The sequence below is a fragment of the Rhagoletis zephyria genome, unplaced genomic scaffold, assembly GCF_001687245.7.
Source record: "Rhagoletis zephyria isolate East Lansing unplaced genomic scaffold, Rhagoletis_zephyria_1.1 Rzeph_scaffold_00180, whole genome shotgun sequence".
NCBI classification, from domain to species: domain Eukaryota; kingdom Metazoa; phylum Arthropoda; class Insecta; order Diptera; family Tephritidae; genus Rhagoletis; species Rhagoletis zephyria.
In genome coordinates this window covers 240,260-253,782 of record NW_016157264.1, presented here as the reverse complement: position 1 = coordinate 253,782, position 13,523 = coordinate 240,260, and the positions used below count along the sequence as shown (strand labels likewise).

Sequence of the window (13,523 nt, the reverse complement as noted above, 5' to 3'; positions counted from 1 at the left end):
CTCAATTTTTAGAATAGAATATATCTATAATGGTTTTCTTTGTAAGCAACAATTTGAATTCAACATCTACTCGCCAATAAAAAAAAACTTTTAGACAAAGCATTCTACGAGTACGATAGAAACCAACAACTTACTTCAATAAAAACCTCCATCAACTTTTGCTTGAGAATTTGCAATTTTTTAGCTAAATGTAGACATTTGTGCAATAAAAAAGTTCGAGGAGAGAATAACAAAAATTAAAAGATATTAAAAACCAAAGCTAAAGTTGTCTACAATGCATCATGCAATTTTCTCTTTCCCTACAGAGGAATGGTGCGAAAAAGCAAATTAACGAAGGACCAAGTTATGAAAGCTGCAAAAGCAAAGTCAAAGTTGCATGCGCCAAAACCAGAAAGTAAGGAGAAGGTGGGTGGAGGTGGGTGCAGGGCCTGAGCGTTGCATTGGCTTGAATTGCATAATAATTTTAATTGGCAATTTAAGTACTTAAGCGAGTTGGAATAATTTGTTTGTATGAAATTTTTGTTGAATTTTCGTATTTTGATTGATTGCTGCTTTTAGTGTTTCGTTTTTTGTTTTTTGTTTTTTGTGTTTGCAAAATCGCATTAATTAATTTATTGGAAAATTGATTGTACACAAGTGTTGAAGGAATGCATGAATGCTGCGGATAATGAAATTTAAAATACTTTAATTAAATTATTTGTACATATTTTAAGACACACATGCATATGTACATATGTATGTACGTACGTATAAAAACTTTATTGCTGCGCATGTGAAGGTTTTTTACACAGCGGCACACATATTTATGTATATGTATCAATACCCTGCCGTTGGTTGCCTTTAAATTGACTTTGAGTGACGAAAATGTAAAAAATCCAATTTCATTTCAACTGTTATGTAAATTTCATTCTTTGTTGACAATCGCCCGGCATTGATTGCATGCATTCCATTTTCGTAGTATTCCCTTTTGTTATTCGTAATATAATAGGAATTTTTCATTTGCAACTTTTATTAAGAAAAAGTAGAGTTTGGTATGTGAGTGCGAGTATATGAACATATTTTCCCATACTTATACTTAGAAAAGAAACTATGTATGTATGTGTTGAATGGGAGGAGAAGAGGGGTTAAAGGTAATTTATAGATGGAATAGAGTTGCCAGTAAAGTTGTACCGAATATGTTTTTATGCAATTTTAAGTAAATTCTGACCTTAATTTTTTAAGAAGAAGTTATGATTGCTTTTTGTATAATATGTTATGTTCAGGCAAAGTTAAAATTTAAATGATCCTTTGGCCAATGAGAATTGCTTCGAAAAAAAGTCTTGCAAAGGCCCGAAAAATCTAGCAAAACTGCCAAAAGGCACCGAAAAGACACCGAATAATTAATAAAACACGAAAGTCCCAAATATGCCGAAAAAATTGCGAAGAGTAACGAAAATCTGCAGAATATCAAATTACGAAATAATGGCTCGAAGAATCGCGAAATGTCCCGAGACCTCACGAAAACCCAAAAGAATCTTGAAAAGTTCCAAAAAATATCAGTCTTTCCCCAAAGGTTCCGAACGAAGCCTGGTTCCTGGCTGAGAGGAGCTGGCGACAACACCATACCCGATTTGAGGTCACCTGCTCTGCATTCAGTGTGAGGTGTATTGCATCGCACTGCTATCGCAGATGTGTTTGTTGGTCGCCTCATTTAAAATTCAAAAAAATAATCCGCTATTTTGTGATGGGGGGCCATGTTGGATTTGAAATTTATTCGTAATAGACTGTATTATGCTTGTCAAGCCCTTTCATTTGATACCCATATAGAGAAGCTGGTGAAAAAATGTATAATCCGCCATTTCGTGGCGGCGGCCATCTTGGATTTACAATGACACTGAATAAATATAATTAAGTTGTCGTAAGAACTAATAGTGTGTACCAAATTTCAGATCAATAGGTAAACAGGAAGCACGGAAAATTTTAATTGCCATTTTCGATCCAAACAAGGGTGAAAGCGGCCCACAAGGGAGAAAGCAGTAGGTTAAAATGTGGCACAAAAATATGCCCATTATTTTTTACTGTGGACGCTAAAGAAAATCTGAATAGTAAATATAGTTTTATATTAGATTTTTCAAATAATTTAGATCAACTAGAGACCAAATAAAAAAAATTTCAATACACCGTAAAGAAAATAGTGACGTTTACCGACAGAACGGCTGGTAGCTCAATATTCTACAACTCCTTCTCGTTCATAAATGTCAAATCGTATTCGTGTTTTTTTAATCATCTCATTTTGTTTAAAAAAAAAAAACCTTAAATAAACTGCAACAAAATATTTTTGTAAAGTAACAAAGTAAAATTGGCGCTAAAATTTTTACTAACACTTTTTCTTACTTTTCGCATGCATGAAAGTTGAATGCTTGTTAAAAGTTCATAAACAATTAAGATATTTCAGTTTATGTGCCAAATGGGCGAAAATTGCCAAAGAAAAAATTATGTCCATTTTCGAGTCAGCAATCACTTGCGAATACCAATAAAAATAATTTGCGCGCACATATGCATATAATAGTTTTAATTCTTCCGTTTATGACGTAATACTTTTGGTTACATCTACACTTTTTCATTAGCCATAAAATTATTATTCAACGTCATATTGCTCAAAATATTGTCACCCGACTCTTAGTGTAAGATTTGTCTTTTACGAGGCAAACAGATAAAAATGGCTAATATAAGATTTTGTTGCATAGTGGTTATTTGTGTGGTGAAAGGAATTGATAGCGCTTAGCTATATGTATGCATGTGAACATTAGGCATATGATTTTTTTCGATATAAAACTAGTTGAATCGTGCAATTTAATAAAGAAATCATGCCATACAATTCGAAGGGAGTCTTTGTGAAATCTATCTTCTCCGAAAAAGTAGTAAAAGGAGTTTCCCCACTTCGTAAATTTAGTTTCCAATTCTCCAAATAATTGTTATGGTGAAACTTTTATGCGAAAACTGGAGTGAATCCGTCTTGACTTTTATGTACAATTTTTGTCAGACCATCTTGCATCATATAGATTAACATTCTGAACAAAGCTTCATTATTTCATTGAATTTTGTTGATATTCAATCAATTTTAATACTCGACATGATTGCGTGTCCAATCATTGTTAGCACAGCTAATGGCATTGAATTACCATTTACTGGTAATAAATATTTATTGCCGACAAGCATAAATGACTTTAAGAAATGATTGAATGAGCAATAGGCGACACATCCCTGCAGGGAAAGCTAATAGTTGTGAATTAGAAGAATACCAGTTAGGTTTTCAGCTCAACCAGTTCGTCTTTCAATCTTTTTCAATAAATTCACATTCACTTACATCTTTTGTTCTCAGAACATAAACGGGTTTGACTTTTCGCTGCTGGGATATTATGTGCACACTAGGGTGTTCCAAAATAAGTAAAAGTAGGATCATTCTATATCAAAAAATATATACCCTATTTTTTTATTTTGAAATCAAAAAATATTTAGATGACGCTCAAAGCGCTCAAAGTTTTCCATGTATAGAATTCTTGAAAATCAATATTTTTGGATCGAAAAACTCTGTTTCTCTTCAGAAGCCTCCCAATAAAAATACCCAATTGTTTATTTAACCTCTACCTATACTCTATAGGTCCACCAAAAACCCCTGAAAATGCAATGAGGGGACCCATAAAAAATTGTTAACATTAAACATTTTTAAATAAACAACTGAGTATTATTATTGGGAATCTCCTAAAGAGAAAAAGAATTTCCGATAGAAAAATATTGATTTTCAAGAATTCTATACATATAAAATTTTCAGCACTTTGAGCGCCCTCTAAATGTTTTTTGATTTCAAAAGAAGAGGGCTATATTTTTTCGGTATAGAACAATCCTATGGTGTGAGAGCAAAAAAAATTCCGACTTTACTTTTTCACATGCCCTTTTGGACCACCCTAGTGCACACACATGTGCTTATGTATTTAAGTGTTGTTGGCGTTTAACACATCACGATTAAAAATGAGCATAATTCACAATTAGTTGCAGCAATTGGGGAGGAGCATATGAGTACATATAAGATAAAGTATCTATAAGTGCAAAAGCACTTTGTTCGTCTGTTGGCATAGTATTGTACTCATACATAAATACATATGTCATCATTAAAATCAGTTAACTTTGATGTAAGCGTGATTAATATTTTGAAAGGATAAGTTTTCGTACACGCCTACAAACTTACATGAATAGGTACATATCTATTACTCTCTTGTGAACGAAATTTTGTTTCCCTTTGTGGAAACGCACAATAATTTACAGATATTGGAAGTTATAGCTGCTAAGTATTCGGAGGTAATCACATCTCCTCATCACTTCTTCATCGACTTCATAGGGATTTGAACCAGCAACTCCAGCGTACAAAGCCATTAGTGGTCTACCCACTGAGCTGAAAGTTCGTTGTGATTAAAAATGTTAATAATCAGTTACTCTTCAGCTAGAACGATATAAACTAAGGAGATTCAGGCATGATTACTTAGGCTCAATACACAATTTTAACCTTCGAGTGCTAAAATAAAATAATAAATAATATAATATAATAAAATTAATTTACTCGCGAGCAGCTCCTACTTTCTCCCAGCTGATGATTTGTAGGGAATAATCAATAGTCTTTTTTTTGAAGTACTGAACAGGTTAAATATCTTAGAAAACAAACGACGATTTTATACGCATTGCTGTATCAAGCATCAGTGTCTCTCATCTGGTTCCTATGTTAAGTATACAAGGGCCGTTATTGACAATGTATCTAAGAGTACCATCTGCCACTCGAAGCGCCTTTGAATTTTTACTGTTTCTGTATCAAACCTACATACATACATATTTACTGCTTTAATTGATTTACATAACCATATACTTAGGTATATACATAAATATGTATTTACGGATATAAATCGAGAGCTTATCTGCATGCAATTTTGTGGAATAAAAACGTATGTAGGCCAGTAAATAAATACAAATACTATATATGTAGCACACATGCATTGCTATGTAGGTATGTATGTATAATGAAAATATGTATACAAATGTATAAACCTATTTCAGTCTTATAATTCTTGTGAAAAATTGAGCTAATAAATTTTAACGGCACATATTTCTTATTAAAAAGAACAGAATAATTGCAATTAAAACTCGAAAGTAATTTCTCGCGATGCAAATTCATTGGCTTGTCTACAATAAACACTTGTACAAATATAAGAATGCGTTATAACATAATGTTGGTACTGAAATACACGTAATAAAGCGAAACAAAGAAAAAAAAAACAAAAAAAAACAAAAAAAATAATAATACGAAAATAAAGTAATAAAAAACAAAGCAAAGATATATGTATGTAAGGCATCTATAAATGGAATGAGATTCTATGCAGACGCAGAGGTCTTTGGCTTTTCAATGGATTTTGGTATATAATTTTTTTGAGCCTCTTACTAGACATTAATTTATGTGTATACAATGTATGTGTGTATGACTACTTAACATTTAACATAAATATCTTAACCAAATTTATCCTGCACTGTTGTTCAGCGATCTGAGACAAAAATGTCATATGTAGACAAATTTGTGAAAAGTGTCATCGTATACATATTTCCACTTAAATAAATATTTCTTCAGGCGTGCCTTAATTATATCGACCCCTATGCGCGAAATTATCGTGCGTGCCATTTTTTCGATTTTTATTTTTTTTTATAGATAATTTTTTTCTACACCCTACTATGCATCGACTCATAAAATATTGTACCTGAAATTTTTATATAACACAATGCTTAGAAAAGTAGAAAAGCAAAATAAATGTGCGTTTAAACTAAAAATTTACATATTTTTGCCGTTGCTATGGTGACTACCGCTGACTAGCAACAACAAAACAAGCATTACTCAATATCAGCTGTCTAACTGCACAATTTTGCCGTCTGTCACTGTGAAATTTTAATTTGTATTTGTTCCTTTTAATTCAAATTAGCACTGTTCGCCTATATAGCATATCGGAAAACTAGTTTGTTGTTGGTTTTTTTTTTATAATTTGGGCATAGGCTTTCAAGCATTGATTTATATGGTTTTTGTTATAGAATTATGTTTTTATTCAAAAGTCGTTAAAATTAATTTGAATTAATTAATTAATATAGGTGCAAGTTTCAAGTCTCGAAAGGCTATTTAAAAGGTTAACGCTGATTTTTGAGAATTTGTTTTATCTAGGATGTTGAGAATTTTTTTTCATATAAAAATAAATTTTGTTTATGTGATGTTCATATATTTAGAAGAAAATGCGCAACACCATTGACATAAAAAGTTCTCAAAAATGAACGCTAACTTTTGACCTTTTAGAACTTGAAACTTACACCCTATGACACTTAAATTGAATGGGCTACAATTCTGCAGAGCTAAGAAATCGAATTGAAAACTTGATAGTTTTGATAAAAACTTTTTCAAATTTCTTGAATATTCCTGAGTTCTATGTATATGAGATAAAAAAAAAATTGATTCTGCTTAATTTTGTTGTTGAATAAACTATATTTTTATAAAAAAAAAATAAAGAAAAATTGGTATGGAAAACATGAAAAATAAAATCGTCAATTCATCAGCGTATTCATATTTTTGACGCTGACTGTATATGCAAAAATACGCAGGTATTCAACAACATACATATAGTATTTTTGATCATATGATTTTAATAGTAAAAAATACTATGTATTTTCAAATTCCACTCCGTCGCCACAAGTGCCATACACAAAGTAACATACTCGTAATAAAAAAGTTAAACTGACTCAATAAAAAATACGCAATCGACCTAAATGGAAGGAGGGACTAGTATAAAATAAAAACAAAAGTGCTACGTCAATGAAATCAGAAAAGAGATTTCTAAATTAAATTTCAGGCAGATAAGCAAAAAAATATACATACATAAATGTACATACATATGTATAAAAAACAAGGCATGTATGCACATACATACGTATGTATGGGTATAACAAAATGAGTATAATAAATTTTGCCGGTGAAGCGCAGCAAAAGTGGCAAGAAAATCAAGAAAGAACGCCAATATATGCGTGGGCGGCAAAGTGCGGCAAACAAAATTCAATATATTCATACACACATACATATGTATATATACATATACACACAGGCATATTAATATGTAATATAGTATGTTTAAACATATAATTCGCTGCTTAGCACAGTGGGGGAGTGACAACAGAAACAATAGCAAAACGACAGCAACAGCGATAACCAAATGACAACATTGAGGAGGGTTGCTGCGCAGGTTGCTGCAAGAAAAGACACTGTTAACGTTCTTTTAAATTAGATAAACACACGCATACACACCTGCATCTGCACAGAAATACACATATATAGTGACAGTCTGGCAAAGCACTAGTTCCGATCTACAAGGTGGCGGTATTTTTGACTTTTCAAATTTAATAAGTTTTTTGGTGCCTGCTGCTTAGTTAAGTTTAAATTACTAAAAAAATCCAAAAATACAATCTTGAACGTTTTTTTCAGATAAAAAACTGATAGCCTGAGATCTGTATACAATGTAACCAGTTGAGAATGAGTTAAAAAGCTCTGCAGAGGTGGGCAATCGCCACTTCGTAGGACATCGCCATGTTAAAAAAGACAGCTGTAAGCATTGATTTGGTTTAGATGAAGAACCAGTACCGTATCATTGCAGGCTACATAGCACGGCGCGAGTTCTGAACCAGTTTGGTTTCCTGCTGGGGTGTGACTCTATGCCACCTCTGCGTTGTTTTTCTGTTCGCATGTGTCTTCGTACATTTATAGTACGCGAGTACACGTAACAATGATTTTCTCCACCAGCAGCGCCACGAGCTCTTGCCGCCATGCAAATCGGCTAATTCACTGAGACACTTGAAGGGACAACTAACAGCATCCATCATTTATAATTACGTTGCTGATGACAGCTACTGATGACGTACTAATATGTAAGAGCGTGATGGGGTGGAAGAGCGGATGAGTATGAGCGCACAGGCTGAGGACAGAGATATTAAGTGAGAGTAAATAAAAAGCAGAAACAAAGCAGAAAACAAAATAAAAGAGCACGAGAAAGTGTTGAAATTTTTGATGTACCCAGAACACTGAAAAAAAATAGAAAAAATTTAAACAACTTGAAAAAGTAGAAATAGCACTAAATAAATGACGCTTTCAAATTGGCTAATGAATAAATTAATACATTATGGACTCTGGACAACGGAGCCGGTCCATATGCATATAATGAGCATGAGTCGGCAAAACAGAAGTGGCTGTGAAATGCCCTAGGCCAGACCATTTAAATCAGCTGGTGGGCGGTGCATAAGGAGACAACTTTGCTGCTTTCTCTAGAAGAAAATTTCCATATAAAGCATGCTCGACGATTTCAGACTTCGAGAGAACATTGGACCAAGCAGCAAAGTTGTCTGCTTTTGCTCCGCCCACCAGCCGATTTAAATTAACTCGTTTCATCTATTTTAAGTCATTAAGGCGAACGCCACACCAAGGGAAATTACCTAGTCCATAGCAACTACACAGGTTGTATCCAGTGCCGCTAAAACTTCTTCAGAGAAAAGGCTAAATGGGCAAAAAAATAAAGCTTAAAAAAAGCTAAGTCAAAATTTTAGTGGTGACTAAGAAAAATAGCCTAATTAAGAAATCAAATATTTTTTTTGTTATTATAATTTCATAACTTATTTTGTATTCGTAGCCGCTCAAAATATATTTGCAGCTTAAGACAAATTTTTGATTCCCTCTCATTGTTCTGTTGTTGTTGTTGTCTTTATAGCCGCTCTCAATCCGGTCCAGATCGGCTTGTCTCTCAATCCTCGTCGTCAAGATCAACTAAATGTCTCGAGTCGAAGCTCTGTCTCGTTCACGTCAGGTACTTGTGTTCCGAAAACGGCATTCCCATGTCAAGAGTCAGTGTAGGACGAAACTGATTCCCTGTGAATGACGTTTATGACCTGTCGGTATGCTGACGGGTCCAGAGGTGGCTTTATGAACCATTAGATATCGTCCGTTAGTGCATATGGATGCCGTCTGACGTGCCTTGGAGAGGACACCCTACTAAAAGTTGCTTGCAAAGCACTTGTTATCCTCCCTAGCAGGGAGCATTTGAGCCTCGTCGTTCAGGTGATGTTTTGGCGAGTGGCGATTCGGTGTGATATTTAGCCCCAATGTGTGAAAACCAATACTTTAGTATCCTCCCAATAAACTTGCCAAAGAAAAAGTACTCCCACTATTTACCCAGTGAGTACAACTCAGGGGTACATTTTAACGCTATTTAAATTTGCGTTTGATATTTTGAGCAAAAGTAAAAAGTTAAATAAAACTAAATAACTTTAAGAAAAAGCTTAGAAAAAGCTAAACAGGATTTTTCTGGCTTGACCCAAATAAAAAAAGGTAAGTCTTGCCGGAAGGTAATTAAAATGGCAACATTAGTTGGCTCTAGAACACATCTAGTAATTGAAAGCAAATACCTTGCAGAACCTTTTGGGATTGATAGAAGACAACATGCGCATTCTCTGGAAGTTACTCCAAACATTGTGAAATATTCACCAAATTTATTGTGGTGGCGATGTTGGCCGGAGGAAGTGATATGCTGATTTTTGTACTTTTAGGTGTCGGAATTCTAATAAAAGCCCGAATAATGGCAGCCCAATCGCAAGAAACCCCGTAACCCTGGCAACTACATCGACTCACTAGCATGCCGGGAATATCTAAGTTTAAATTCTGTGCAGTCATATCAGTGGGTGTCGAAAAGTCATTTCCGTGCTTTCAACGCACTTAAAAGACCAGCGCAGATGTTTGATCAGGCGGCACTTGATTGTCCATTAAAATGTCTCAATCCTCATTAAGCTAAAAAACATTAAACTGTATTTAATTTTTTTATTGTTTTTCGAACATTTTTACCAAACTTTTAGTGATTATCTAAGCGCTTAAAATTTACCTTCTTCTTCCATGTATTTTTCGGTCCTTAAACTTATAAGAAATGCATTACATTATTTATCAGGCATTTAATGCGTTATCACTTTTACCACTGGGTAAGAGTATAAAAGGCACCTACTACGCAAAAGTTCTACCCTTAATTTTCTTCTCCCCAAAGGCCAAACATTAAGGCCATTTAGGTATTTTGGTAATGACATATGTATGTACAGTTATTTGCCGCTGGCAATACAAGCTCACATTCAGACAGCACATAAATAGCACACGCACACATGTCAATGAACAAAAGCGCAGTACTCAAGAGGCATACAACTAGGCGTGAGCGCAGAGTTATGGCGCCCCATTTTAGCGTAATGCACAAATAACAGCGAATTGGCTTTTGGCGTCTTGAATTCACCAGGCGGTCAGTAACCGGCAAGGGAAATGTCGTTTGCAAACAAATAGTTAGAAGGCAAGAAAGTAGATAAGTCAGCAGTCAGCAAACATTCATACACACACACACACACACACACACGGATGGACAGAAAGTCAACTGCAGAAATTGAAAGCATAGCATTAGGCGGCTTAACGTCAATAATGACAATGTTGACAATTTTAATTGAGAACGCAAAACGGTGTTGGCAAGGCTGCTGGCACGAAGCCAGCTGTTATGTGCTTGTTGTTTGTATTCCTGCGAGTATGCGCAAAACAAGCACTGACTGATGGAGTTTAGCACCATGTGTGTGTGTGTGTGTGTGTGTTTGCATGTTTGAACTTGCTCATTTCCCTTTGGTCATTTGGTATTGCATACTTTGTGGCTGTTTTGAGTGACATTGCAGCTACTGGCTGGCGGTTTGGTTGACTGCCTGGCTGCCGGCCTGTCTGTCTGTCTTCCGGCGTAACATCTCTCTGACAACCTGCACTTAACTACATATGTAAATACCTATGCTTATAAATACATATGTATGTATGTAAAAATATGTCAATGCGGCACTTTGCCATCGTCACTTATTGACAACGCGGCGCCAATGGCTTTTACATTTTACATTTGTCACAACGTCTTGTACTCACTTAATTTGTGGCAAGCAGCGAGGTGAGCGCGCGGTCCTCTACGCTTGACTCACTCAACACGATTGACACATTATAATTTGCCACAATTACTTGGCATAATGATAAATGATGTGACAAGCAGCTGTCATTAGGTTAGTTCGCTTATTACAAGAGCTCAGTAGTTTATTTTAATGTATTCTGCACTTTTTGTGTAAAATATTTCTCGCAGTCTCTGAGTTTTTATGCTTCCTTTGGATTTATGTTTTTTTTTTTTAAAGTTTGCCATAAAGCAGTGAGCACATTTTCTGATCATTTTTCCTACCAAACTCTATTTGTTAGTTGTGAAAATATGGCTACACCATGTGCATATATCTGTGGCATTTTTACTAAAAAACTTAAGTGATTTTAAAAGGTTTGACTTCGAATTAAAAATAATAAGCTTCCCTTGAAAGTTTGTATAAGCAAGCTTCTATTAAAAGAGAATCTTAAGTTACACTCTTAGCTAGTAAGTCGTTAAAATTTTGTTTGGGTAACCAATGAAATATTGCTTTAAGGAGAAAATGGCCTATCTTGAGATAAGTTGTTTAAATTAAATGCCACACATAAATATACAAACATATATATTTACTTGACTCTTTGGACTAATATGACATTTATGTCGTTTTATTTTTTATTTCAGGCACAATGACGGCCACATTACATAAATGGGATAAGTTGTCACCGCGAGAATTCCAACATTTGCAGGAATTGGCATCATGTGAGTACCTTCTATCAAGTTTTTCATAAATGAAGCTATAATTAGATGTTCACTAGCAGAATTTGTATAGCAGCTAGATACCTATATATCGTTACCTTAATTCACAAAAGAACGAATCAACAGCTTTTTCGAAACTGCGTCTTTCACAGATTTTGATAGGATATATTAAAGCACACTTTCAATTAAAATTTTTAAGTTCTAGTACCAAAAAAACGGAGTTGTATTCCACTTTTCAAAAAGCCCTACACGTTTTTGATATTCTTTTTATGATGTATTTTGCTTCTCCTGTGAAATAAAAAATTTGTTGGTTACGACCTTTGTGAAATAGGGTAACGATATTGTAGTATTTATTTACGTTGGAAACTTTTTTATATTTCAATACTGATTCAATTATCTACATGAGCACTGCAAAATTTTATATAAATTCATGTAAATTCTTACTACAAAAATTCACGTTTTTCACGTGTTTCGCTGGTCTGTTTCTAATAAACCATTAACTAGGGAGTAATAGTCTAAGGCTCCGATTCATAATCACAACGTTCCATGTTTTCGCTGCCAAAAGTTGCATATTGCCAAAGCAACCCTTGACCAGTGTTGCCACAACATTTTTTTTAAATTTTTTTTTCCGAAATCAACAGAAAAAGTTACCAAATTCAATAAAAAATTACCAGACTTATTTTATGTGCACAACTGTACATACATATGTCTGTAAATATATCTGAAGGCACCAAGCTTTTCAGGCAATCAGCGCTCCATTCAGCTATAATTTTTATAAGTGTGTAACGCTGAAAGTTACAATAGCAGAAACGCGTGGTGAGGATTTCACTCCTGAGTGTGGCCGAAGAAACAAATTTATCGATTGCGCGTCGCTTTCAGAACATGGTATTGTCTTTTTTTGGCTTAGAATAGTATATTTTGCATTTGGATATACATTTCCTGCCATACAAAACTCAGGTCACAAAAGAATTATCATTCAGTGTCAGGGATACCGTTAATTGCAACAGAGGATTATCAGGCGCATAATTTCCCGTAGAGGTGTTATCATTTGGCCACTGAGATCATCCCACCATTGGACTATTTATTCGGCTACTCGGATGGCCGTATTTATGCGAAGAAACCCCCAAATTTGGAGTACTTCAAAATCAACATTTGTCCAGTTATGACCGATATACATATGTATATCAACAAGTGGCCGAAAATATCTCAAAAGTGAAGTCCCTATAGGGTATACTGAATGCCGTAGCTTTTTGAACGAGAACATACATATTTACATAGAACTCTACTGATATGGTTGCAGCAGTTTGGTTCAAGCAGTTTGTTAGAGATCACACCATTCTAGAACCAAGGAACGCTGGAACAACTTTTCGTCTTACGAAACTTTCAGGGTTACCTGGTATTTCTATAAAAGTAATTGCTTACGGGCGACTTCCTAATGGGGAATCAGATCCTGTATTGACCTATGTGACATGTAGGACAGAATCGAAAAGGTTACCAAATTGAACAAGTAAGAAAGTCTAAGTTCGGGCGGAGCCGAACATTAAATACCCGGCGCAAGTGTTAAATATATGTTTTTTCACCCTTCCGAAACCTTCCGCTAGATGGTAAGCCGAGGTGTATCAATTTTGAGTAAATTAGCGTCCTTCAATTTCGAAATATTGAAGTTTCAAGCATTTCTTAAATTTACCGTTATATGAGAATCGGCCGTTATTTTAGTCCGATTTCAATAATTTTCAACGNGCGCTCGGGTATAAAAATAAATTACCAAATTACCAA

At 34.6% G+C, this 13,523-nt stretch overlaps 1 protein-coding gene across 1 annotated transcript in view; it reads left to right on the top strand.

Annotated features, from left to right (window-relative positions):
* The window catches only part of Dgk (diacyl glycerol kinase 1), a 178,269-nt gene that overhangs the window by 52,701 nt on the left and 112,045 nt on the right, over positions 1–13,523 (top strand). Inside the window, exon 3 of the mRNA XM_017608996.1 lies at positions 11,673–11,750. Coding sequence (XP_017464485.1) covers positions 11,678–11,750 — 73 coding nt within the window. The 5' untranslated portion in view covers positions 11,673–11,677. The remainder of the gene's footprint in view (positions 1–11,672; positions 11,751–13,523) is intronic.